We start from the raw sequence: 21,940 nt of genomic DNA, 5'->3' as shown, positions 1-21,940 counted from the left end.
ACAACACTATCACTAGACTCTGCAGAGAGAGGACACCCTGGCCAGCCCCCCACACCGCAGAAACAGGGACCGATTCATCTGGATCTCTTCTGAGGTGTCACATAATGCCTGAGAAGTTTAAAAAAAAAAAAAAAAAAAAAAAAAAAACCAGGGAAGGTCGGGTCCCCCATTGCTGCCCAAATGCCACCAGCCTTCTAAAGAGGGCCAACGGAGGAGTCAGACTGACTCAAGGGAGGCAAGACTCCCCTAAAAGGCAACCTAGCACTTCCCCCCGCCCCCACCAACATCTCCCAACACCAGGGCCACATTTGCATCAAAGCCACATCTGAAACTCAGCTCTGTACATCCACCCTCATCTACATTGCTATTAATATTCACCCCATCCAAACCACACCTGCAGGCCATCAATCAGAAACTATGCAGGCCTAGGGGAAACCAAAGGATATGAGCTCAACACAAACCAGTAAGTTCTTCACACCTGTACAGAGCAGCAGGCAAAAAGAGAAGCAAAGAAAATCATGGCAACGATACCACCACGCTCCCTTGGCCATTAAGCAGCACATTCGTGTTCATCTTCATAACCCAAGCGGCTTAGACCCATAGGTCCTCCTTTTACAAGGTGAGAAACTGAGGCTGAGAGGCAGGTTAAGTGGCCCTGTGAGGATCTGGCCCCTGGTAGATGCGGTGTGTTCCCCCAAGACAGTGAGATCTTTGAGATCGGTGTGGTTCCAACAGAAATAAAGGGGGATCCTGGCTCCCATTCCTGGGAAATGGATACACCTCCACCTACCTCATGTGCCCATTTTAAAGAAAAGGTGAAAATCACGTGAGGCACACGAACAGGGAGGTACACACTATGTATTTTGGGATTTTATTATTTTTAGGTAATCTCTACACCTCATCTGGACCTCGAACTCACAACCTCAAGACCAAGAGTCGCATGCTCCACTGACTGAGCCGCCCAGACGCCCCCCACACTAGTATTTTAAAAATCAGGGATCCCTGGGTGGCGCAGCGGTTTAGCGCCTGCCTTTGGCCCAGGGCGTGATCCTGGAGACCCCGGATCGAATCCCACATCAGGCTCCCGTTGCATGGAGCCTGCTTCTCCCTCTGCCTGTGTCTCTGCCCCTCTCTCTCTCTGTGTGTGACTATCATAAACAAATAAAAATTAAAAAAATAAATAAATAAAATAAAAATAAAAATAAAAGTATCATCATCATCATAATTATAGATCGTTTGTACGGCCGGCCGGTGCACGTAGGCCTCAATCATACACGTGACCAACACCCTCCAGTGAACTGGGTGGAAATGCCTGGGAGTTACTGGAAATACTGAGAGTTACTCTCGATAATTCTCCAATGAATTGGGTGGAAACGTCCACCAAGGTGTTGAACACATGTGGTTTTTAGAGGTGTCAATTCACCGTAACAGCCTCACCCTCCCCATAAGTGGCCTGGCGAGACAGGCAGTCCCTCCTCATTTTAAAGTGGAAGAGTTGGGGGGCAGGTGGGAGTCAGGGGGGCGTCTTTGTAGCCAAGTCGGTTGAGAATCTGCCTTCAGCTCAGGTCTTGATCCTGGAGTCCCGGGATCGGGATGGAGCCCCCACATCTGGCTCCCTGCTCAGTGGGGAGACTGCTTCTTCCTCTCCCTCTGCCCTTCCCCCTGCGCCACCCTCCCCACCGCCACCTTCTCTCGCAGATAAAGAAATAAATAAAATCTTTAAAAAAATAAATAAAGTGGGAGAGTCTCTGATTCAAATTATATCTAAATATACTTAACATTTATTCCACTCATATTTAAATAATTGTATCCATTAATTCATATTCAAATCAAATTCAAATGCATCATCTTCCAATATCAAACACCTGGATGTAGCTCTCAGACAAAAAAAAAAAAAAAAAAGTAAGAAAACTGCCAGAGGAAAAAAATACTTGAACTTTTAGATTTGCGTGCTCTTGAAGGAGGCAAAGGACCTAATGCCTCCAAGAGTCTATCCCACCCAGGGTTGTGTTTAAGGCAGCCTCAAAGGGCAGTTTGCTCTTTCGAGCCCGCGTCGCTCAGGTAAGCCATGGTCCCAACACAATTCTTGCACTGCGATCACATCTCGGGTACACTCTTCCTGTAAATCGTATTTTTCACACTTAGGACTGGAATCTGCCTCCCACTGTGCCAGGTGACTTGAGGGCAGAGAACATATACACAAGCCATGGTTTCTCTTCTCTGAAGTTAACTGTCCAGTGGAGTGACTCACACCCCTCACCTGACTTCTTTTGCTTACCCTTCTACCTCACACCTAATTACTCCCCCCACCCCATGCTAGGCACACACCTAGGGGAAGGAGCGTTGTGCAATCTCCACCAAAGGAAATGCAAATTCATAAAAAGGAAAATGTATTGGGTGAGAGGGATAAAGGGGTATATAGGGAAAAAAATCCCATGAAACTGTTAGGTCATCCTTTCAGCCTGAAAGCAGAGGAAGAGACTGGGGGGGGGGGGTCCTCTTTCTCGTTGGTAATGGTGCCGTTTTTAGGTCAATTCCTGGGCTGCAGGCTACCATTCTGAGTCAAGGAAACCAATATCCGCCTTGGGAAATGTCTGAAAGCTAACCTCTGTTAGCATCTCCCAGGGACGCCTGGGTGGCTCAGATCGTGACCCCGGGGTCCCGGGATCGAGTCCCGCATTGGGTCCCCGCAGGGAGCCTGCTTCTCCCTCTGCCTGTGTCTCTGCCCCTATGTCTCTCAAGAATAAATAAATAAAAATTTAAAAAAATAAAAATAAAAAACCCATCTCCCAGCCTCTGCCCTCTTTATTTCCAGGAGGCCTGCTCAATCCCGCCTCTCCCAGGACCTCAGCCAAGCATCCCAGGACCCTGGTGACCAAGCGGCCACCAAGCAGCCGGGGAACAACAGGTACGGAAGGCCAGACCTGAAGCACCCCGGGCCCTTTTATTTTTCTTTTTTACGATTTTATTTATTCATGAGACCCAGAGAGGGCGAGGCAGAGACCCAGGCAGAGGGAGCCGCGGGGACCTGATGCAGGACTCGATCCCGGGCCCGAAGGCCGGCGCTCGACCGCTGAGCCCCCAGGCCTCCCTCCCTGGGCCCTTGTAGCCCCAAGGCCTCCGGGCCAGTTCGGGGCCCACGTGGAGGGTGTGGATACCCGCTCCCCTCGGCAATCCAGGATCCTGGAGAGCCACCAACGCCGCGGACAGCACGGGGACGTGTCACTCGGAGGTCGTCGAGCAACAGGACCGAGGACAGCGGCCGAGCGACCTGAGCACTTGCCACAGGCCTCGCGTCTCCTGTGACCGGCCTGTCACCCACTGCCGCTCCTTCGCGGGCCCTTCTGACTTCAGCTGTGGTCACAGGGGGCAGGAGCCGGGGGATGAATCGGCCACCTGCTGGGGCTCCAGGCGGGTCCCCGGAGGCCTGCACCCCGGCCCTGCGCCTTCAGCCTTCGCTTAGGCAGGGTGCAACCCGGGCCCTTTCACTGCCACCCCGTCCCCCGCGCCCCCCTGCCTCCCGCGCCGTCCTCTCTCTTCGGGACTCGAGCCTCGCTACACGTAGACAATAGTTAGGGCCCCGGCTCTCAAGTCCACCTCCGGCTCCATCACCATCACCATCACCATCGTGCAGCCAACTGACCTCGGACAAGTAGGCCCACCCCCCACCCCGTGCCTCAGTTTCTGCACCTGTAAAAAGGAGGTCACAGTGCCCACCTCGGAGGTGTTTGGGAGGCCCGCAAAGCCACGCCGCCAAGCACTCGGGGTAACCAAGCAACACCGGCTATCATGACGGAATGTGCATCCTGAATGTTCGGGTTACTCCTCAGTTTTAAAATAAATCAATGCATCGGTCATCTTCTAAATGTTTTATGCATCTCAGTGAACCAGATGCTAACTTCCTGAGCGGTGCCACTCGCTCAGGGTATGGCCCACTCACTACTGTTACCGGCCCAGAGGGGGATGGGGGTGGAGGAAGAAGAAGCGCTTGGAAACTTTTATAGCAATTTGATATTGCCATTACATTCGAGCTGGATCCTTCTAGTAAGTCATTTTAATCACATTTCTATCAGTCTGCAACAGATTGAAAATTAATTTAAAAAAAAAAAACTGGTCCCTCACCATGGATATTTTGAGCAGCACTGTTCTAGAGGGGACAGAAGTAGACTTCTATTTCTTTTCTACACCCCCACATCACCTAGCCCAGTGGGAGGTATATATCAAGTACTGAGTAAATGAAAATATGACTTCAAAAACATTTCGATTACTTAATAATGACTTAAGAACAAATCTCATGAGAATAGTCAAAATGTAAATAGTATCTCCAATTCATAAAGAATTTTTTTTTTCAAGAGGGAGCTGCCATTTAGTCTGAAACTGACCAAGGAATAAAAACAGCTCTGACCCCAAAAATATTTTCCATACTGCCTACTAACACAGTGTGAAGCTTTAAAAATAAAAACACTGAGCAACGTCAATATTAACCTCCCTCACAGAACTCAGGAAAAAAATACATTATTTAGCAATGGCTTGAATGTGATTTTTTTTTTTTTAAGATTTTATTTATTTATTCATGAGAGACACAGAGAGGGGCAGAGACACAGGTAGAGGGAGAAGCAGGCTCCATGCAGGGAGCCCGACTCAGGACTCGATCCCGGGTCTCCAGGATCACGCCCGGGGCCGAAGGCAGATGCCCAACCGCTGAGCCCCCCAGGTGCCCCTTGAACATGATTCTGACAGAACCCCCCATACCTTTATGTAATCCAGCATCTTAGCAAAAAATCCCAATGACACTTCAGACAAAATACATTTTTATTCGTTCTTCACTGCTGCCAATGCCTTAAATGGTCCCAATCTCAACAACCCCGTTAGATTAATCCATGAATGAAATGGCTAGAAAAGGGAAGCAACAAATTCTATCAAAATTTTAATTGACAAGGCAGCACTTGCATAGCTGAGCTGGGGCACACTGGATGTGGGCTGAAGGCTACATTCATTCCTGCTCAGGAAAATCTTTGCACAGTAACGCTGACTCTGAAAATGCCTTGTAGAAAACTCAAGATAAATAAATGGGGAGCCCGTGTAAGTCCTGTCTCCCCTCCTCTCTCAAAGGCAGTAATGGAGAAGAACACTCTGCATAAGGTATCAGTCCCCTTGGGATCTCAATCCCCTGGCCCCGGGGCCAAGTCGGTCTTGCTCTGCAGATAGCCCTGCTCTCTCCAGCAGTCTTAAGCTCTACTTCTCTCTCAGTGCTCCCCAAAAGTTACAGATATGTTCAAGTTTATAGATTCAGTGTACTCTCAGCTTACTGAACTATGTGCAGTTCACCTGAAGACCACGTCTTATTTTCCATCTCTGTGCCTTTGCTCATACCATCTGCCCAGAAGGCCGTGGCACCTAGAAAACACCCCCATTCCTAAAGACTTTCCTAATCCCACAAAAAAAAAAAAAAAAAAACCTGACCCCTCCCTCATTTGTTCCCAACACCCCACTGAAAGTTTCAGTAACTTCCCCGCCCAGTGAATAGGAGTGTCACCTCCCCCAGTCACGTCCCTCAGGGGCAGGAACCACGTCTTCTACATCCTGGCATCCCTGTGCCCCATACCAGGCTTCTAATAACCCTTGGCTAGTAATGACCGTCTGTTATCAGATCCCGTCAACACATACTTCTTAACTTTCACCATATCCCAGACTCTCTCCTGGCATCTGGTGATCAGCGGGGAATGAAAGAGACATGGTCCCTGCTACATGGAACTTCTACTGGTTGGGGGACACAGCAGGTAAGAGACAAACACAAACCTCGTTGAGTGCTGAGAAGAAAACAAGCACTAGGCAGTGATAAAGAGAAAAGGCCACCAGGCGAGAGGAAGCACACGTGCAAAGGTCCTGGGGAGATAAAGTGCTAAACTAAGAGGCCACCTATGTAGCTGGAACTCCACCAATATTCCTCTCTCCCCTTGGGCTGCTCATCACCCCCTACCCATCTCCCTAACAGGTGCCCTCCTCAGAGCTCCTGCTGACAGGGTCCAGGACCTATAAGCCCTGAAAAGTGTCATCCTCGTCTGCTGGCTTCTCCATCTCTCTGCACACTCAGCAGGTAATCACAGCCATGATCTGAAATATCTATGCACATATTACACCCAAATCCAGGTTTCCAGCTTCCACTATACATTCCAACCTTGAACCCAACCTTGAATCTGAGGCATCTCGGATCCAATGCATTCGGAAAGCATCTTTTTCTCTCCATCTGCACCTTTACCTTCACCATCCTTTGGAAAAAGATTAAACAAGTTCTTTTTGTTCCCTACGGCATGTTGGCTTTGGGACCACCATCAATCTTCCTCCCCAACTGTGTGAGCCAGCAGCTCTCCAGGTCCAAGTCCTCCCGGGTTCCCAAGAACTTAACAACAACACATCTACGTGAGGCCAAATTTTCTCCAGATCCTTCAACCAAAACAACATATTGTAACAGACTGAATGCAGAACGAGATGTTAAAGAGAATTGCAAAAATGTGAAACAATGCCACTCGTTTTACTACATTTTTGTTTGTAAAAATAGCTATTGCTCATTAAAAAAAAGAAAATAACAAGAAACTGGTTTGTTATTACAGTTAAATGGATATATAGTTCTAAAATTTTTCAGTTTTGATTTCCAATAAGGTAAACATCAAGATATAACCGACATAAACAAAAGCTCTAGAGGATCCTCAATAATGTTGAAGACTATAAAGGGGCCTTAGGATCAGAAAGTTTGGGAAAGAACCACGGGCCTCGGCTAAAAATGTTGGCATACCCCCATACTCCTCTCCTTATCTCACTTCCACTTTATCAACCCGCCACTCAAATAATCTTTCTCTTAAATACCCTCTTCTTTCTTCCCAAACCCTATTGGCCAAAAAAATGGGCACCTAAAAGATACCCACATCAAATCTCATCAGCATCTATAAACGTTACCTTATTTTGGAGAAGGATCTTCGCAGACACGTAATTTAAAGACCTTGAGATGAGATCTTAGACCACCCAGATACACCCTAATCCCAGTAACAAGTGTCCACACAAAGAAGAGATGCACAGGGAAGGCCATGTGAGATAGGAGGTTGAAATCAGACTGAGAGAACCACAAAGAAGGTAAGGAGCTGGATGACGAAAGAGAGGACTCTCCCCTAGAGCCTCCAGAGCGAGTGCAACCCTATTAACACTCCCTTTGGATTTGTGACCCCCAGAGCTGTGAGAAAATGAATTTCCATTGTTTTAAGTCACCTAGTTTGTGGAAGCTTGTTGTGGCAGCAGGAAGAAACTAATACATCCACCCTCGGGCACGGATCGTTAGTGACCACAGAGCCTTTTTACCGCAGTATGACCCTCAGGGCCAAAGTCCCCTCAAACTGCAACCATGAGTCACCTTAAATCTCATTCCTTGAACTTCACACCCTGGAAAGGCACCTCACCACCTCCACTATATTATCCAAATGCCTCAACAACACAGCATCCAAAGGCCCCCATAACTCGATCCCACCTTTCTTTCCCACTCCAACCCAGCTCCCCCCTGCATACCCCACACCATGCCTCAGGCCCACAGCCCAGAGCACATCCCACATTCCTTCTGGCCTTTTGCACAAGCTGCTCCCTCTTCCCCAAAATTAATTTTCTTTCACATCCTCAGCCCCATCCACTCCTACACATCCTTCAAGTCCCAGACTCAAAAATCTCCTCTATCAGGTCCCATCGGGGAGAAAAAAAAAAAAAAAAATGGGTCACTCTGGCCTAGTTCCACAGCACTTTGTACATTCCTCTCAAAGAATATCTGAAACATTGTATTCCTTATTTACAAATCTATCACTTCCTCTAGACCAGGGTTTCTCAACCTTGGAATTACTGACTTTTGAGGCCAGATAATCCTGGGGGCGGGGGGGGGGGGGGGGGGTGGGGTGGGGGGGCACACCACAGAGGCAGGCCTGCTCAGAGTATTGGAGAATGTCGGAAACATTCATTGGCTTCTACCTACTAGATGCCAGGAGCAGCATGTATAGGCACACACGTGCCTACACACAGTCTCACAACCCAAATTTCTGAAAACATTGTCAGTGTCCCTGAAATGGGAAGTGGGAATCACCCCCAAATGAAAACCGCTGCTCTATATTGAAGTCTTTGGGGGCCCAGGACCAATGCTCCTACCATTTGTTTATTGTTACGTTTACTCACAGAAGAAATTCTGAGTCCCAGCTGCTGTGCTCAGAGCCGGGGACATAGAGGATAAAAGTTTCGGGCCCCATCCCCATGAAGCCACAGCTGGCAAAGGGCCCACAAGGCGCTCAATAATATTAGCTGAATGACTGCATTTGTTTGCCACGCATGTATACTGCCCTCAAAACATGGAAAATAAAACCCAGGGGTTTAAGCCTCAGGGCCATAGCATTTCCATCCATTTACACAGAACACAGCATGCAAGGGCTGCTCCCTGCAAGGAGGCAACAGTACTTGTCTAGCTGCGTCTCCGAGAGCTACGCGTAAAGAAAGGAGCGTCTCAACCAAGAAAACCGAAACTGGGTGGGATCAATCCCCTACATGCAGAGCTCACGGAGGCCAACGCCAGAGCTACCTACACCAGAGGCCACGGACGGAGCTGGAAGCTCAGGATTGCCTGAGCTTCCAGAGTCTCCTTCCCTCTGCCCAGGAGACCCCATTAAAGATTCTGGTGAGTTCTAAGATCAAATGGTGGGCCACTCAGTCCCCAGCTCTGACAGAGACACTGGGTGCCCTGAAGTACAGAGAAATTCTCACTGGGTGTCAACCAGGAGCAGAGGCTGGGTACAGAGGGGAGGCCAAGTAAAGTTGCAAGAACGAATCGGGGCACACAGGTGCTTGGCCCAGATCTGCCTTAACGGGAGTCCCCTTTAACCTCTCTGGGACTCCATTTCCTTTTGTATTAAAAGAGAACAATGCATCTTTAAGTTCCCTTCTAGCTCTAAACATTCCCAGTCCCCCGCCCCCCCCAAAAAAAAAACCTGGTATAGATCCATAGAATCTTCCTCCAAACAAAACAGATCAGGGCTCTTCCTTCCTTCCCACCTAAACCCTTTCTGACAGACATGGAAATAAAGAAAGCCATTTCCACTTCCTGCAAGCTTCTGATAGGCACTACCAGAATGTCCTAGCAGGCAAGATACAGGTGCTCCCCGGCTCTTGCTACATACCCATTAAGCCAGAGAGGAGGAGACTTCTGGGATGTGCATTCTCTATAAGGTGGGGAGAGGGGAATGGAAGGGCTCATGCCATGATGATTTCAGGTGCCAATGTATAAATGAGAAGTGCCATGACAACATCAGAATGCTTTCAGCCACGGAAAATTGACAACTGGTCCCAAATGGCTTAAACCATATGGACATCCATTGTTTATTTAATGGGTCCAGGGAGGGGTGGTCCTAAAGTCAGTCCAGTAGCTTAAGAATTTTCATAAAGCCACTCAACTCCTCTTGTGTTGGCTTTTCATTCGTAGGCTTGTTGCCTCGTGGTCACAAGACGGATGCCCTACCTCTAATTACTTTTCCAAAGATAGAAAATTAAGGAGCTATCAGGGCATTGAGAGAGGGCGTTCTTCCCCTGCGCCTACACTTTTTTTTGGCAAGAAGAAAGTTCTTCCGAAGAAGTCCTAAGGTAGATTTCCGCTAAATCTCTTTAGCCAGAATGAAGTCATAATACTTCACTCCAAGCCACAAGAGAGGTTTACCTAAGGGAGGGTCTGGCTTTGAAGAAAACTTTTTGTCAGGAAGCAGGTAAGGGAATCCTGGGATAAGAATGATGGTCAAGTAGGCAATAAAGTGCTATACCCAGTAGCATCCTGGTAAATGTTTAACAACTGGCTTTCAAAAAAAAAACAAAACAAAACAAACAAACAAAAAAAAAAAACCACCTGTGTAGCATTTGCACATTTCCATCGCGCAAATACATCCATCGTGCCAGAGTTCAAGATGCCAAAATGCTATGAACCTGCTGACAAAGCTCCCAAAATTCGAATCATCACTCGGTACTGATGCTCTAGCCCACCACGGAATTGACACCTCACATTTGGTAACAATGTAAGTTTACAGTGCTCCTTCGCATTCAAAACAACCTAGATGGTTAGGTCATTCTTCCCAAGGAAGAGGAATGAGGAAAAAGACAGCACCCCAAATCACACGGTGCACATGGCAGAGCTAGAATGCTCCCTTAACAGCCCTAACCCCGACCTCACCTCGACTCTGGGAGCATGAGGTACACGCATACCTGTACCCCACTCCACTGGGGTAGCATACTGTAGCCCTCTCCACTAACCAGCCAATGAGGTTCTAGCTTAGCTTGGACCCAAACACAAAGGCCCATTCCTGTAAACTCAGGACCTCAAAATAATTATTCTTTAAGTCATTCCCTCCAGTGACAATAGGAGTGCACATGTATTTTTACAGCTCGGAATAAAGGTTAGTGCCGAAAGAAAATAATCAGCCCTAATCCCATCCTTGAGATAACAACTGCTTGCGAGTGGTTGATTATGCCCTCCAGATTTTTTTTTTTTTTTGGTAGAAATCATACTATTTTGTAACATAATGACATTTTTATTATGTGGATTTCCCTTAACAGAGAACTAGAGAGGACAGTGCAATGAACCATCTTGTCACCATCGCCAGCTATCAAGAGACAATTAAGAGCGTTTCCCGTTCCCTCCTCAGGGAGGAATGTGTAGGAGGCAGGCACCTCCCTCTGCAGGGCACTACGAGGCTCCCCTCGCAGGCCCCGAGGCCGCTCCTTCACCGCTGCTCAGCACAGGGCCCAAGGGCACCCTGAATCGTGTTCATTCTCACCGACCCCCTCCAACTCCTCAACTCCCTGCCTCGTCCATCCATCAAGAAGCCTCACAAGGGGGGGGGGGGGGGTGTCCAGAGCTCCCCCTTAAGGAGAGCTGCAGAAGAAATACCTCGAAATTCTTGGAGTTGCCACTTCCACCTTCTCATCCACTTCTGCTTCATGTTCACGTGTGTAGGCGCACACGCCCGCAAGAGACAAGGGCTGAACTAACGTCCTAGGACTCTTCATCTCCATCCTCTCCTGCCTAGTGCTCACCCAACAGTCTGCCTTCCAGACTTCACGCTGCGGTCCTCTAGCTTCGGAAAGGAGCACGGTGCATCCCCACCGTGGGCCAGCCTAAGTGAAGAACCCAACAGGCTAACAGGGGCCGTACCCAAAATGAACAGCTTCGCGTGAGGCCCCGAAGAGCCCAGGCCCAGAGTCAAAGAGAAAATTCCACTGCCCTGAGCAAGTGCAAAAAGCATCCCCATGGGACAAAGCAAGACCGGCTCCCCTAAGCCCCAATTCAACCAAGCGCACACAGGAGGGAGCTGTGGATATTTCAAAGGCAAGGAGGGCATGCTACTCTGCTATAAACCATCAACAGCTGATAGAAAACAAGCCTATTCTGGGAACCATGGTTATTAGAACTTCAGGTGGGAAGTAGCTAAACTCATTTGCACGCATTTGTACCAAAAGGTACTAATGCTTCAAATTGGTGTATTTGTCTAAAGACTTTAATACGTCTAATAGTGGGAAGCAGGTAGGAAATAAGGGGGAGCCTGGCTTACAACATTTTCTAAAGATAAACACGAGGGCAGCCTGGGTGGCTCAGTGGTTTAGCGCCACCTTCAGCCATGGACGTGATCCTGGAGACCCGGGGTTGAGTCCCCCATCCGGCTCCCAGCATGGAGCCTGCTTCTTCCTCTGCCTGTCTCTCTCTCTGTGTGTGTGTGTGTGTGTGTGTGTGTGTGTGTGTGTGTGTGTCCCTCGTGGATAAATAAATAAAATCTTTAAAAAAAAAAAATAAAGATAAAAACTAAAGCCATTATTCTCAATATATTTAGGAATCACCTGAAAAGTTTGTTCAGAATGTCAATTCCTCAGCCTCCCTCCCAAAAATTCTGACTCAGAAGTCTGATATGGGGGATTATATCTGCAGGTTTAACAGGCATCTTTGACGATGCTGCTTGCAGGTGTTAGCAGACCCTGAGAAAGGACAACCACTTGGGTTTCTACTTCTTGGCCACAAAGTTTGGGTAGTAACACTTCTGTGAGCAGCAGGAAGAAAGAAACAAGGCCTCTGACCCAATGTTTCCTATAATGATTCTGGCCTGAGTCTCAGGAGGCCCAAGTTAATGGTACAGATGTTCCTCCCAAAACACTGGTATTCAAGGAGGTCCTATGACGGCCGGAAGCAGCCAGTCAATCTCAGGAAGAAGCTTTTCCCTAACCTTTCTTAGGGTCCCCCAGGCAACTGGTCAACCTGTCCTCTCTTCTCAGGCAACCTTATCAACAACCTCCCTCTCCAAGATTATAAAGAAACAAATTTTCACCTCCCCTCACCCCATCTCCCCAGCTGTCTCCAAAATAACCATTTAACATGTTTTAAGAGTTTTACGTGCTAACAAGAAAACAGGCTTTGCCAAAATAAAACAAGCATTGGGGCAGTCAGACGTTAAAAATACAACTGCTCATTAAGAGTTCTTCCTGCATTTTATTAATTTCTGCAAGAACTATTTACTGAGCACCTAGTCCAATCCCAGGCACTAGGCAGCTCAAAACTGTGACCGCCACCGAGAAGCCCCTGTTCTCGTGCAGTTTACATTCCAAGCGTGGAAGACCACGGAGAAAATCAGCAACCATTTCAGTGGCCGGCGCTGCCAAAACCTATTAACCCAAGATGAATGAGCTAGAGAGGAGAAGGAAAAGATGGGTTACAAGGAAGGCTTCCTTGAGGGGGGAGTCTCCAACAAGAGCCAAACGACAGGAAACGGGACTACAGGGGCAGTCAGGGACAAGAACAGGGCACAAAAGAGCTGAGCCTGTTGGAAGGAGAGAGAAGGGGCCACTGGTCCTATCCCACAGCCAAGAGGGGAATGAGCAAGTCAGGAAGGGATGACTCAAAGCCCAGGGGCCAGATCTCAAAGGGCAGGGTCTTAGGGATATTAACAAATTCAATGGGAAGCCCTGGGACTCTTTACCAAGGGAGGAGTTACACCAGTAGTAATCACCCGAACTGAGCACTGTCTGTGTGCCAGACATGGTTCAAATCTCATTTTACCTTTTTATCTTTCCAGCAACCCCACATAGTAAGAACAAAGAGGAACCCCATTCCACAAGTGAGATCTGAGTCAAAAAGGCAGTAAGCGATGATGCCAGAACTCCAAGCCAGGTGGTCTGGCGACAGGTAGTGGTTGTGGAAGTGAACGAGGGCCAGATGGAGGGCCTTGAAGGCCCCGGTAAGGAACCTGTTATTCCAAGCGTGACAGCACGTCATTCAAGGAGGATGGAGACATCTGCACTCATCCCCTTCGATCTGAGTTAAGAGGGGAACAACCTCTGGGGAAAGCCCACCACACTCTCGCTGCTAAACCAACTACTGCAACTTCAGCCATACACAGACGTCCAGATCTGAGCTACCTACATCAGGCAGAACTTTCTAGGCTCTGCAGAACAGGCCAATGTCCTTAGAGCAGGGGCGGAGGTGGGGCATGGACCAGCAACCATCAGATCACCAGTCATCTTCTTAGAAATGCAAATTATGGGGCCCCTGCACATAACTACTCAATCTGAAAAATCCAGCCATTTGTTTTGAACAAGCTCTACAGGTGATTCGCATAGGTCAAGTTTTGCAAACAGCTATTCTGGGTTATCCACACGCAGACACAGACCACAACCACAACCACCACCACCACCACCACCACCACCCACCTTCTCCAACTCCCCCAACTCCTTCCCCTACCCGCCCGAGTTTTACTAGACTTGTCCTTGGGCAGCCTCTGCACTGCACACCCAGCCATCCCCTCCACTGGCAGGGCTCTCTAGAGCTCTCGCTGCCTGGAAATCTCACTATTGACCCAAACTATTTTTCTAACTGATTTGACTTCCTGAAAATAGTTACTATTCAGCTGTTTAGGCCTCTTCTATCCCAGGGTAAACTCCTCCTCTGTCACCTCCAAGATTAGATGTCAAGGAGAATTTCCGCCTTGACCTAGACTTTCCCCAACACCTGCCATCACCAGACTTCTTTTTATTCATTCATTCCCACTTTTATTCATACATTCCAACAAGTCTTTGTGCCCTCGGCATCCCAGGAACTAACTACAGGTACTTTAGTGCCGGGTGCTTTAGTGATGCCTAGAAACAGCGCTCATCCCTGCTCTCACAAAACTGACCCTTTAGTGGGCGATGGCTGCGCGCAAGTAAATACAAAACTACAAATTATAGACTTATACTAGAGAGGCCTCTGAGAAGGTCACTGGGTGAGACCCGAAGGAAAAATGACAGGCCCTGACAGTACCGGGGTGTTGAATCCATGCCAGGCTTTCGTCTACACGCCGTACATGCATTGCCCATGTCATGCTCCAATAGGCCGATGAGTAGAGCGTATGCTCACCCCCACTCTACAAAAGGAGATACTGAGGGCTGGGGAGAATGAGGAGTAAAGAGGAGAGCCAAGTTGCAAACCCAGGCAGAGGTGCTCCAGAGCCTACCCTCCTAACCACAGGCTAAGGTGAGAAGAGCAGGGTAGAATGGTGGAGGGGGGCCGGACAGGCAGACAAGTGTCCAGGCAGACAGATCGGCAGGTACACCAGACCAGGGGCAGAGAAATGTCAACCTGAAGCAGAAAGAAAGTCGAGCATATCAGTCAAACTGGGGAGCAGTGGACAGATTGGAAATATACGTGGGAACCGACCCGACAAGACATCCAGGAACGTGTAGTATGGAGTGTAAGGAATTAGGGGAAATCAAGGGTTCTCCGATTCTGTTCTTAAAGCTTGAGGACAGTCAGAAAACAAAGTGTTATAACACAATAAAATTAAAGTCCTGTGGGGTGCTGATGCCCAGGCAAGCTCTCAAAAAAAAAAAAAAATGGTCCTTTGAGCAGGTTACAGCTTCTAGCTCTCCTCACCCTCCCCTCCTTCTCCATAGGGGATCTTCATTCTACAGTTCCAGCCTACCTCCCAGGAGCTGTTTTCCAGAACACTACTAGCACTGGTCAACAATAATAAGAGTCACAGCTATAGTAATAAGAATAGCTTCTACCGGGAGGAGGGTTTTTCTCACACAAATGTAATGCATTTCAAACCAGAGTTCTCGAAATTTCCTGAATAGAACACTTACACTAATTTACAAATGAGAAGTTCCACAACTTGCCCAAGGCCATACAACTGCAAAGAGGCTGAACCAGAATCCAAATCCAGCCCTGCCCAATTTGGAAGCCCCTACTTCCTCCATTAAATCAGCACTTGCCACAACGTGAGACACAGATCTCTGATGGAACACAACAATGGTTTTAAATGCACAAATAAACTTTTGTCAAGTTTTAATAGAGTCTGGTTTTATTACGGATAATGCTATGTGCATGTAATACCAAGTAGATAAAAAATTAAGGGGCGCCTGGGTGGCTCAGTCAGTTAAGGGTGTGCTTTCAGCTCAGGTCACGATCCCAGGGTCCTGGGATGGAGCCCCCCATGGGGCTCCCTGCTCAGTGGGAGTCTGCTTCTCCCCCTACCTCTGGTCCTGCGCCCCTTCATGTTCTCTCAAGTAAATAAAATCATTAAAAACAAATTTAACATATGCATACACACAACTGGACTCTAAATTTTGCATTACATTTGTAGATGCGAATCCATAACTGCATGTATACTGCTGCCTAGGAAACCAAGTTTCTTAAAGGTTAATTTAAAGAAAACATTATGGGGATCCCTGGGTGGCTCAGCGGTTTAGCGCCTGCCTTCGGCCCACAGCGTGGTCCTGGAGTCCCGGGATCGAGTCCCACGTCGGGCTCCCCGCATGGAGCCTGCTTCTCCCTCTGCCTGGGTCTCTGCCTCTCTCTCTCTCTCTCTCTCTCTCTCTGTATCTCTCATGAATAAATAAAATCTTTAAAAAAAAATAAAGAAAACATTAGAATAAAAGTACAGGTGATACAGGGATAGGAAGGAACTCTTGGGAACCTACATAAATAACTGAAGCTTGTGGAACAGGGCTCACCACACCACCACCCAAGAACAGCCAAGCACCTGTTCCATATTGTATTCAAATTTGACTGTGGCCACACACAACTCTGGCTCTGCTCCAGAGAGACGAAATATTGGCTGCCTTGGGGGAAAGGGGGTAATATCCGAACAACACAATTTAACATGAATCATTCTTAACACAGTATTGGTCTTGACACAAATACTGGTTTGGTGGTCCGAATCCTCCGCTTCTTTTTCACACACCTTGATTAAGTCAAGCAAGCTTCCTGGGGCCTCAGTTTCACTTTGTCAAAAGAAAGTTATATAAAATAGGTTCTAAGCTCACTTCTGGTTTTGAACTCCAGAACATGTTGTAAAATCCTAAAATCCAAAATAATTTTTTCCATAGTTGGAGAGGCCTCAATCCCGAATGAGCGCTGACCTGAGAAATAAACACTATATATATTAAGTCCACACGGCATCCCAGACGACCATCCCGTAACTAGGGAGATGCTATTAATTACACTTCCCTCTGGAAAATATGGCAAGACGTTACAAGAGGAGAACGATGAGCCAATCAGTATCGCTGTCCCCACCAAAACTTTAAAAATTTCCTGACACTGATTTGTAAGCGACTACCTTTGTTACGGTCGGTCCTCAGTAACTGTTATTTCTAGTCCTTAACAATTAACTTTAATCTGAGTGGAAACAGCCCAGAGAGAAATAGATGGAGAGGGAATCTGCAAGATCTCATCAATCCATCCTTCTGTGAATGAAGCCTCAACAGAACCACCTGTAAAACCTTCCCAGCTTCCACCTGAATTCCTCACTCCACGGATGCTCCAACATGTTTACGTGCTTAAGCCTCTAAAAGGAACTGCCACTCCTTAATTTCCAGAAATATTAACAGAAGTTTAATCAGAACAAGCATTCTTCCTCTGTTACTGAAATAAATACCTTTATCCAAAGGGGAGTCCTAAGGACCCCTCCCTCTTTCTTCACAAAGCCCTTTCCGTGATGTCAGTGGGCCTCCAAACTTTTAACAGAGGATTTTTAGATTCCCGGAGAGAAGTTCTGCAATGTGCTCACTTCGTTTTTAGTGTGTGTTGTTTTTTTGTTTTTTGGGTTTTTTTTTTTTTTTTTTTTTTTTTTTTGCTGGAGAAAACAGAGGATGGGTGGGCTGCAGCTGGCAAAGTCAGAAAGCACAGCTGGGTGGCAGGTGATCTTTAAAAAAAAAAAAAGAAAGAAAGAAAAGAAAAGGCAAATCCCTGGGCAAATTGTGTAGCCAAGGGTGATCATTATAACTGGAGAGTTGTTACATAATTACTTCTTAACTACTGACAAACACATCAATGGCTATAAAATGCCATGGTTACTCCAGACACCGAAGCCAGTGTACCTAAGGCGAGAGTCGAGCTTTCTCCCGTTTCATTCAAAGAAATAAGCCATCTCGGGACTCATTTCCCTTCCAAGGTAACCCGTCGGCTTCTACATATACAAAACAGCCTCCCGCAATTAAACCAATCGCCTCTAGGGACGAAAATCAGGCTCCCCTTAATACTGATCTTTTTTTTTTTTTTTAAAGGGAAAAGGGGGACTACAGAAAGAAGTGCGTGCAAAGACCTCAATATTCATCACCTCGATAAAAAAAAAAAAAAAAAAAAAAAAAGACTTCCCCAGCAAACGGGAAAATCCGACCAGAAAAGGTCTCCCCTCACCCCACCCCCCACCCCCTCCACCCCCGTCTCCACCTCCCTCCACCCGGTCGCTGCTCAGCTGGCGCAAAACCTGGGGACCCGTGTCGGAGGCACCGCATTCCAACATTTCCCCAAAAGTTTACGAGGACAGAGCGGGGCAGCGGGGACCGAACCACGGCCGGCGGCGGCCGGGGCGCGCGGGCGAGGGGGGCTCGGCGGAGGGGGGCCCCGCGGGGCACCCGGCGGCGCCGCGCAAGGCCCGGGGACGGGCGACCCGGGTCGCGGAGAGCGGGCGCCCCCGCGCCGCGCAGGGGCCGCCAGCCGGGGGGTCTCCGCCGCCGCCGCCGGGGACCGGGGACCGAGGACCGAGGACCGAGGACCGGGGCCCCCCCGCCCCCCGCCCCTCCCGCGCCCCCGGCCCCGCAGCTGCGCCCGCGCCGCCCGCTGGGCCAACTTGGCCCCGGCTCAGCGCTGCGGAGCGCGGCCCGGGGCGCGGGGGAGGCCGCCCCGCCGGCGCCTCCTCACCTCCTTCTGCTTCGGGTCCTGCGGGTAGACGTCGGGCGGCCCGAGCCGGGGGCGCTTCAGCGGTCTCTGCTCATAGCTGAGGAGCCCGAAGGCGGCCATGATCTCTCATGTTAACCGGCGAAATGAATGAGAGTTGGAGCTGGAGCCGCCGCCTCTGAGCACCAGGGAGCAGCACTTTGCAGACAGGCTCGCGCGCCCCCTCCTCGCCGCTCCTCGCCGCTCCTCGCTCGCTGCCGGGGCGCTGCCGGGGCGCTGCGGGCACGAAGAAAGCGGGGTGGCTGCAGCCTCTGCCCGGCGCGCACGCAGCCTCCCGCGGGCACCGGCGGCGCTTCGGGCCCGGGACGCGCCGCTCCTCCCGTCCCCGGGGGGGGGGGGGGGCGGGGGGAGGAGCAGCTGCTGGGGACGTGTGACTTTTTGCACCAATGGACCCAAACCCACCCCAGCCGGACACGGGGGTGGGGGAGGGGCACGGGCAGCGGGGGGGGGGGGGCGCGGAAAAAAAACTTTTCTGGGCGCCCAGGCGGGCGGCCCCAGCGCTGCCGGCAGGTGAGGGGGTCCTCGGGCCCCGGGCAGGGCGCCCCCGCCCCCGCCGCTCTCGCTCGGCGGGGACCCCTCCCCGCAGCCCCCGCACCTGGGCGCGGGCCGGGCCGGGGCGCAGGGAGCGAGGCCCGCGGGGATGCGGGCGCGCAGGGGCTGGACGCCTGCCTGGCTCCCGCGGCGCTCCGAGGCTCCGGGGCTCCGCGGCTCCGGTCCCCCCCCCCCAGGCGGCGGCGGCGGCGGCGGCGGCGGCTCCGGGCAGGCGGCGAGCGCGCTGCGGGCGGTCGCGGCGGGGCTGCAGGGGGCCGAGCTCGCGGAGGCGCGGGGCCGCCTTAACCCTTTGCGGCGCCGCCCGGGGCCGGGGGAGCGCGGGGAGGGCCGTGCGCGCCGACGGCGGCGGGAGCCCGCGGACCCCTGGGCGCCGCCGCCCCCCGACGCTTTACCTGTTGGTCCCCGCTAGCGCGCAGGGGCCGGCGGCGGCGGCGGCACCCGGGCGGCCGCAGCCTCCATGATCCGGGGCGGGGGGCGGGGGCGGGGGCGCGGGCGCGGGCGCGGGGATCCTGTCGGGGAGGCCTGGGCCCGCGCTCCGGGGACCCCGCCAAGTTTGCGGCTGGCTGGGGGCGGCGGGCGACGCCGGCTCGCCGCCGCCGGCGTCCTCGCCCCCACGGCCCGGGCGCGCGAGGCTCGGAGTTGGCGGCCGGCGCGGGGCCGCACTGAGCATGCCCACTCGGCGGCCGGCCCGGCACTGGCGAGCGCGCTCCGAGCCGCCGCGCCGGGTTTTCGCAGCCGCAGAGCGCGCCGCCCGCGGGCCCGGGCGCCGGGGGTGGGGGGGTCCCGGGGGGGCTCGGCGCGGGGGGCGCGCCCGCGGGACCCCCCCCCGCCCCCCCCGCGGCCGCCGCCCGGGTCGGCCTGGGCCGGAGCCTCACCTGCGCGGGGGCCGGGGGCGCCGAGCCCATCGCCGCCCGCCCCGGGGCCTGGGCGCCGGGAGGCCGCGCCACCTGCCGCGAGCGCCGCGCCCCCGGGACCCGGCGGGGGAGGCGCCGCCACTTGCCCGGGGATGATGGCTGCCGCTTCGGGGCCCTCCCTCCGTCCCTCCGTCCCTCCGTCCCTCCGTCCCTCGCTCCGTCCCTCGGTGCCGGGAGCTGCGCAGCTGAGAGGTCTCTGATCCTTCAAAACGCAGAGACCCTGCTGCACGCTTGCATCGTACCCTTCCTAGAGACGGAGGAAACTGAGTCCGCGCAGCCGAGGCCCGGTGACCTGCTCAAAGCCACACGGCTGCCTCGGCCTCATCCCAAGTTTCGGACCCATTTTGCACCATTTGGGGTCGGAAGGGCTGCCCTTGCCTTGCTTGTGTCCGCCCCCCCCCCCCCCCCCCGCACAGTGAGGAATGTGCAGCCTGGAGGTGGTGCCACCTTCTATAAAACGGTATAAGCAGCATCCAACCAAGGGCCCCTGTAGGGCACCAGGCATGTAGTAGGTGCTCAGGTGTTGCCCAGAATCCAGCTGACTTGAAGCCAAAGGGAAGGAAGAAAAGGTAGCGGAGGACGGGCTGGAAGGTGGTGGAGGCCAGTCCCTCACTCCTCACCCCCGATCGCTCAGCCCTCCGCAAAGCAGCCTAAGGCCAAGTCGGACCTGTAGGTTTGGGTTTCTTGACTCAGCCGGAGCCCCTGCTTTCAGATAAGTTACCCTCCACCTGGAGGCATTTTCTGATCCCTCTCTCTGCACCCTGCCCCCAGGGTTCTTGCTTCCTGAAACCCTGGGTGTAACTTGAAAGCTGAACTTGCCCTCGTGATAAAGGCATCTATCAAATCTTTTTTTTTTTTTTTTTTTTGAGGAAAAGGACAGTTAGCTAAGTTTATGAGGAAGTGATCAAAGACCACAAAAAAAAAGCAGGAGAAATGTTGTAATGAATTCCCAAGTGCTCATCTTCCGGCTGTGGAGATGATCAAAGTTTGGACATCCTTTCATCTCCCCCACCCCATCACATTGTCGTGCACTAGAGGGGACCGTGATTCGTTGTTGCAACTTAGGCACACAGGGTGCAGCACTACATGGTGGGCGCTCAATGGGTGGGTGGGTAGGTATGTGGATCCATATCTCACTGGGGGTGCTTTGGGGATGCCTTGTGCTGACATGCTGGTCTGATAGGAGACATAACCTCAGTTCCTCCCTAGGAATAGCTAGGCGACAGTCTCTAACTGGCCTCCATATAGGAAAAATTTTGGAAGCACTCAAAATCGTCTCTACCCATAAAGATTTTATTTTAAAATCAAAATGTATGAGCACTGTGTCCCTAGTGTTTGGAAAAAGAGTCCTGGTCTCCCTAACTCCCTAGTCTCGAGACAGTCTGGCATGGATTCTTTGGCCCTGTCAACATGGGCAGGGGTGGGGGTGGTGGATAGTGGGAGCTTTCGTGCACTGAGACACTAAGCCAAAAATCATTCTTTCACAATATGGACTTCACGGACTTCTCCATCGTCTAGGCCCTCCTGTTCTTCATGGTCCAGCCTCATCTACTAGCTTTTCCTCCTTAATCCCTCATCCCAGTTAGCTCTCAATCCTGTTTCCAAGCATGGAATTCCCAGGCCCTTCACGTTCCTGTAGCCACCTAGGGACAGTCCTTAGAGTCCAGACTCTTGTATGACACTCACCCCAAACTCTTGAGACACAAAATAATCCTTCAGTTCTTTCAGTGACCTTAGCACTCAATTCTTATTTTCTTAACAGCTCATTTCTTGCCATGCATTCAGGTAAGTCACACAATTACCCTGTTCTCCGGTACCCACCCTACCCCCTTGCTCTCCTTCCATTCCAGTTAGTCTTTAAGGTGACTAAGGCCAGTTAACATGGAAGCCACCATGATCTACACTGTGCTGGAATCTCCTGTGTTGGTGCCGGTCAATACAACAGACAGGCACCAATTCTTGTTGGATAATGTGAGTCTCATTTGCTACTGTTCGTATAAGGGGCATCTTAACTTTACCTGACTTACCACCACCACCACCACCGCCACCGCCTCACCTAGCCTGGGAACAGTTTGCACAGAACAGGAATTACTCAGAACGCCAGATAATCCCAGACAGGGCCCAGCCTACACCTCAGCCCAGCTAGAAGTGAGTTCAGGCATCTGGGGAAGTTTACTACACCAGGTGAAGGAAAAGGATCGAAATGTGACCAGAA

General features: G+C 51.1%; 1 protein-coding gene across 6 annotated transcripts in view; it reads right to left on the bottom strand.

The window, feature by feature from the left end:
• Positions 1-18,496, bottom strand: part of MED12L (mediator complex subunit 12L) — a 319,956-nt gene extending 301,460 nt beyond the window's left edge. For 5 of the 6 annotated variants that reach the window (XM_038571215.1, XM_038571217.1, XM_038571216.1 and 2 more), the window contains exon 1: positions 18,224-18,496. In XM_038571215.1, the coding sequence (XP_038427143.1) occupies positions 18,224-18,322 (99 nt within the window). In that variant the 5' untranslated portion in view covers positions 18,323-18,496. The remainder of the gene's footprint in view (positions 1-18,223) is intronic. The other variant, XM_038571220.1, reaches the window with a different exon arrangement.
• Between the last annotated feature and the right edge of the window lie 3,444 nt (positions 18,497-21,940).

This window comes from Canis lupus, chromosome 23 (genome assembly GCF_011100685.1).
Source record: "Canis lupus familiaris isolate Mischka breed German Shepherd chromosome 23, alternate assembly UU_Cfam_GSD_1.0, whole genome shotgun sequence".
Classification (NCBI taxonomy): Eukaryota; Metazoa; Chordata; class Mammalia; order Carnivora; family Canidae; genus Canis; species Canis lupus.
This window is presented reverse-complemented; position numbering and strand designations above follow the sequence as displayed.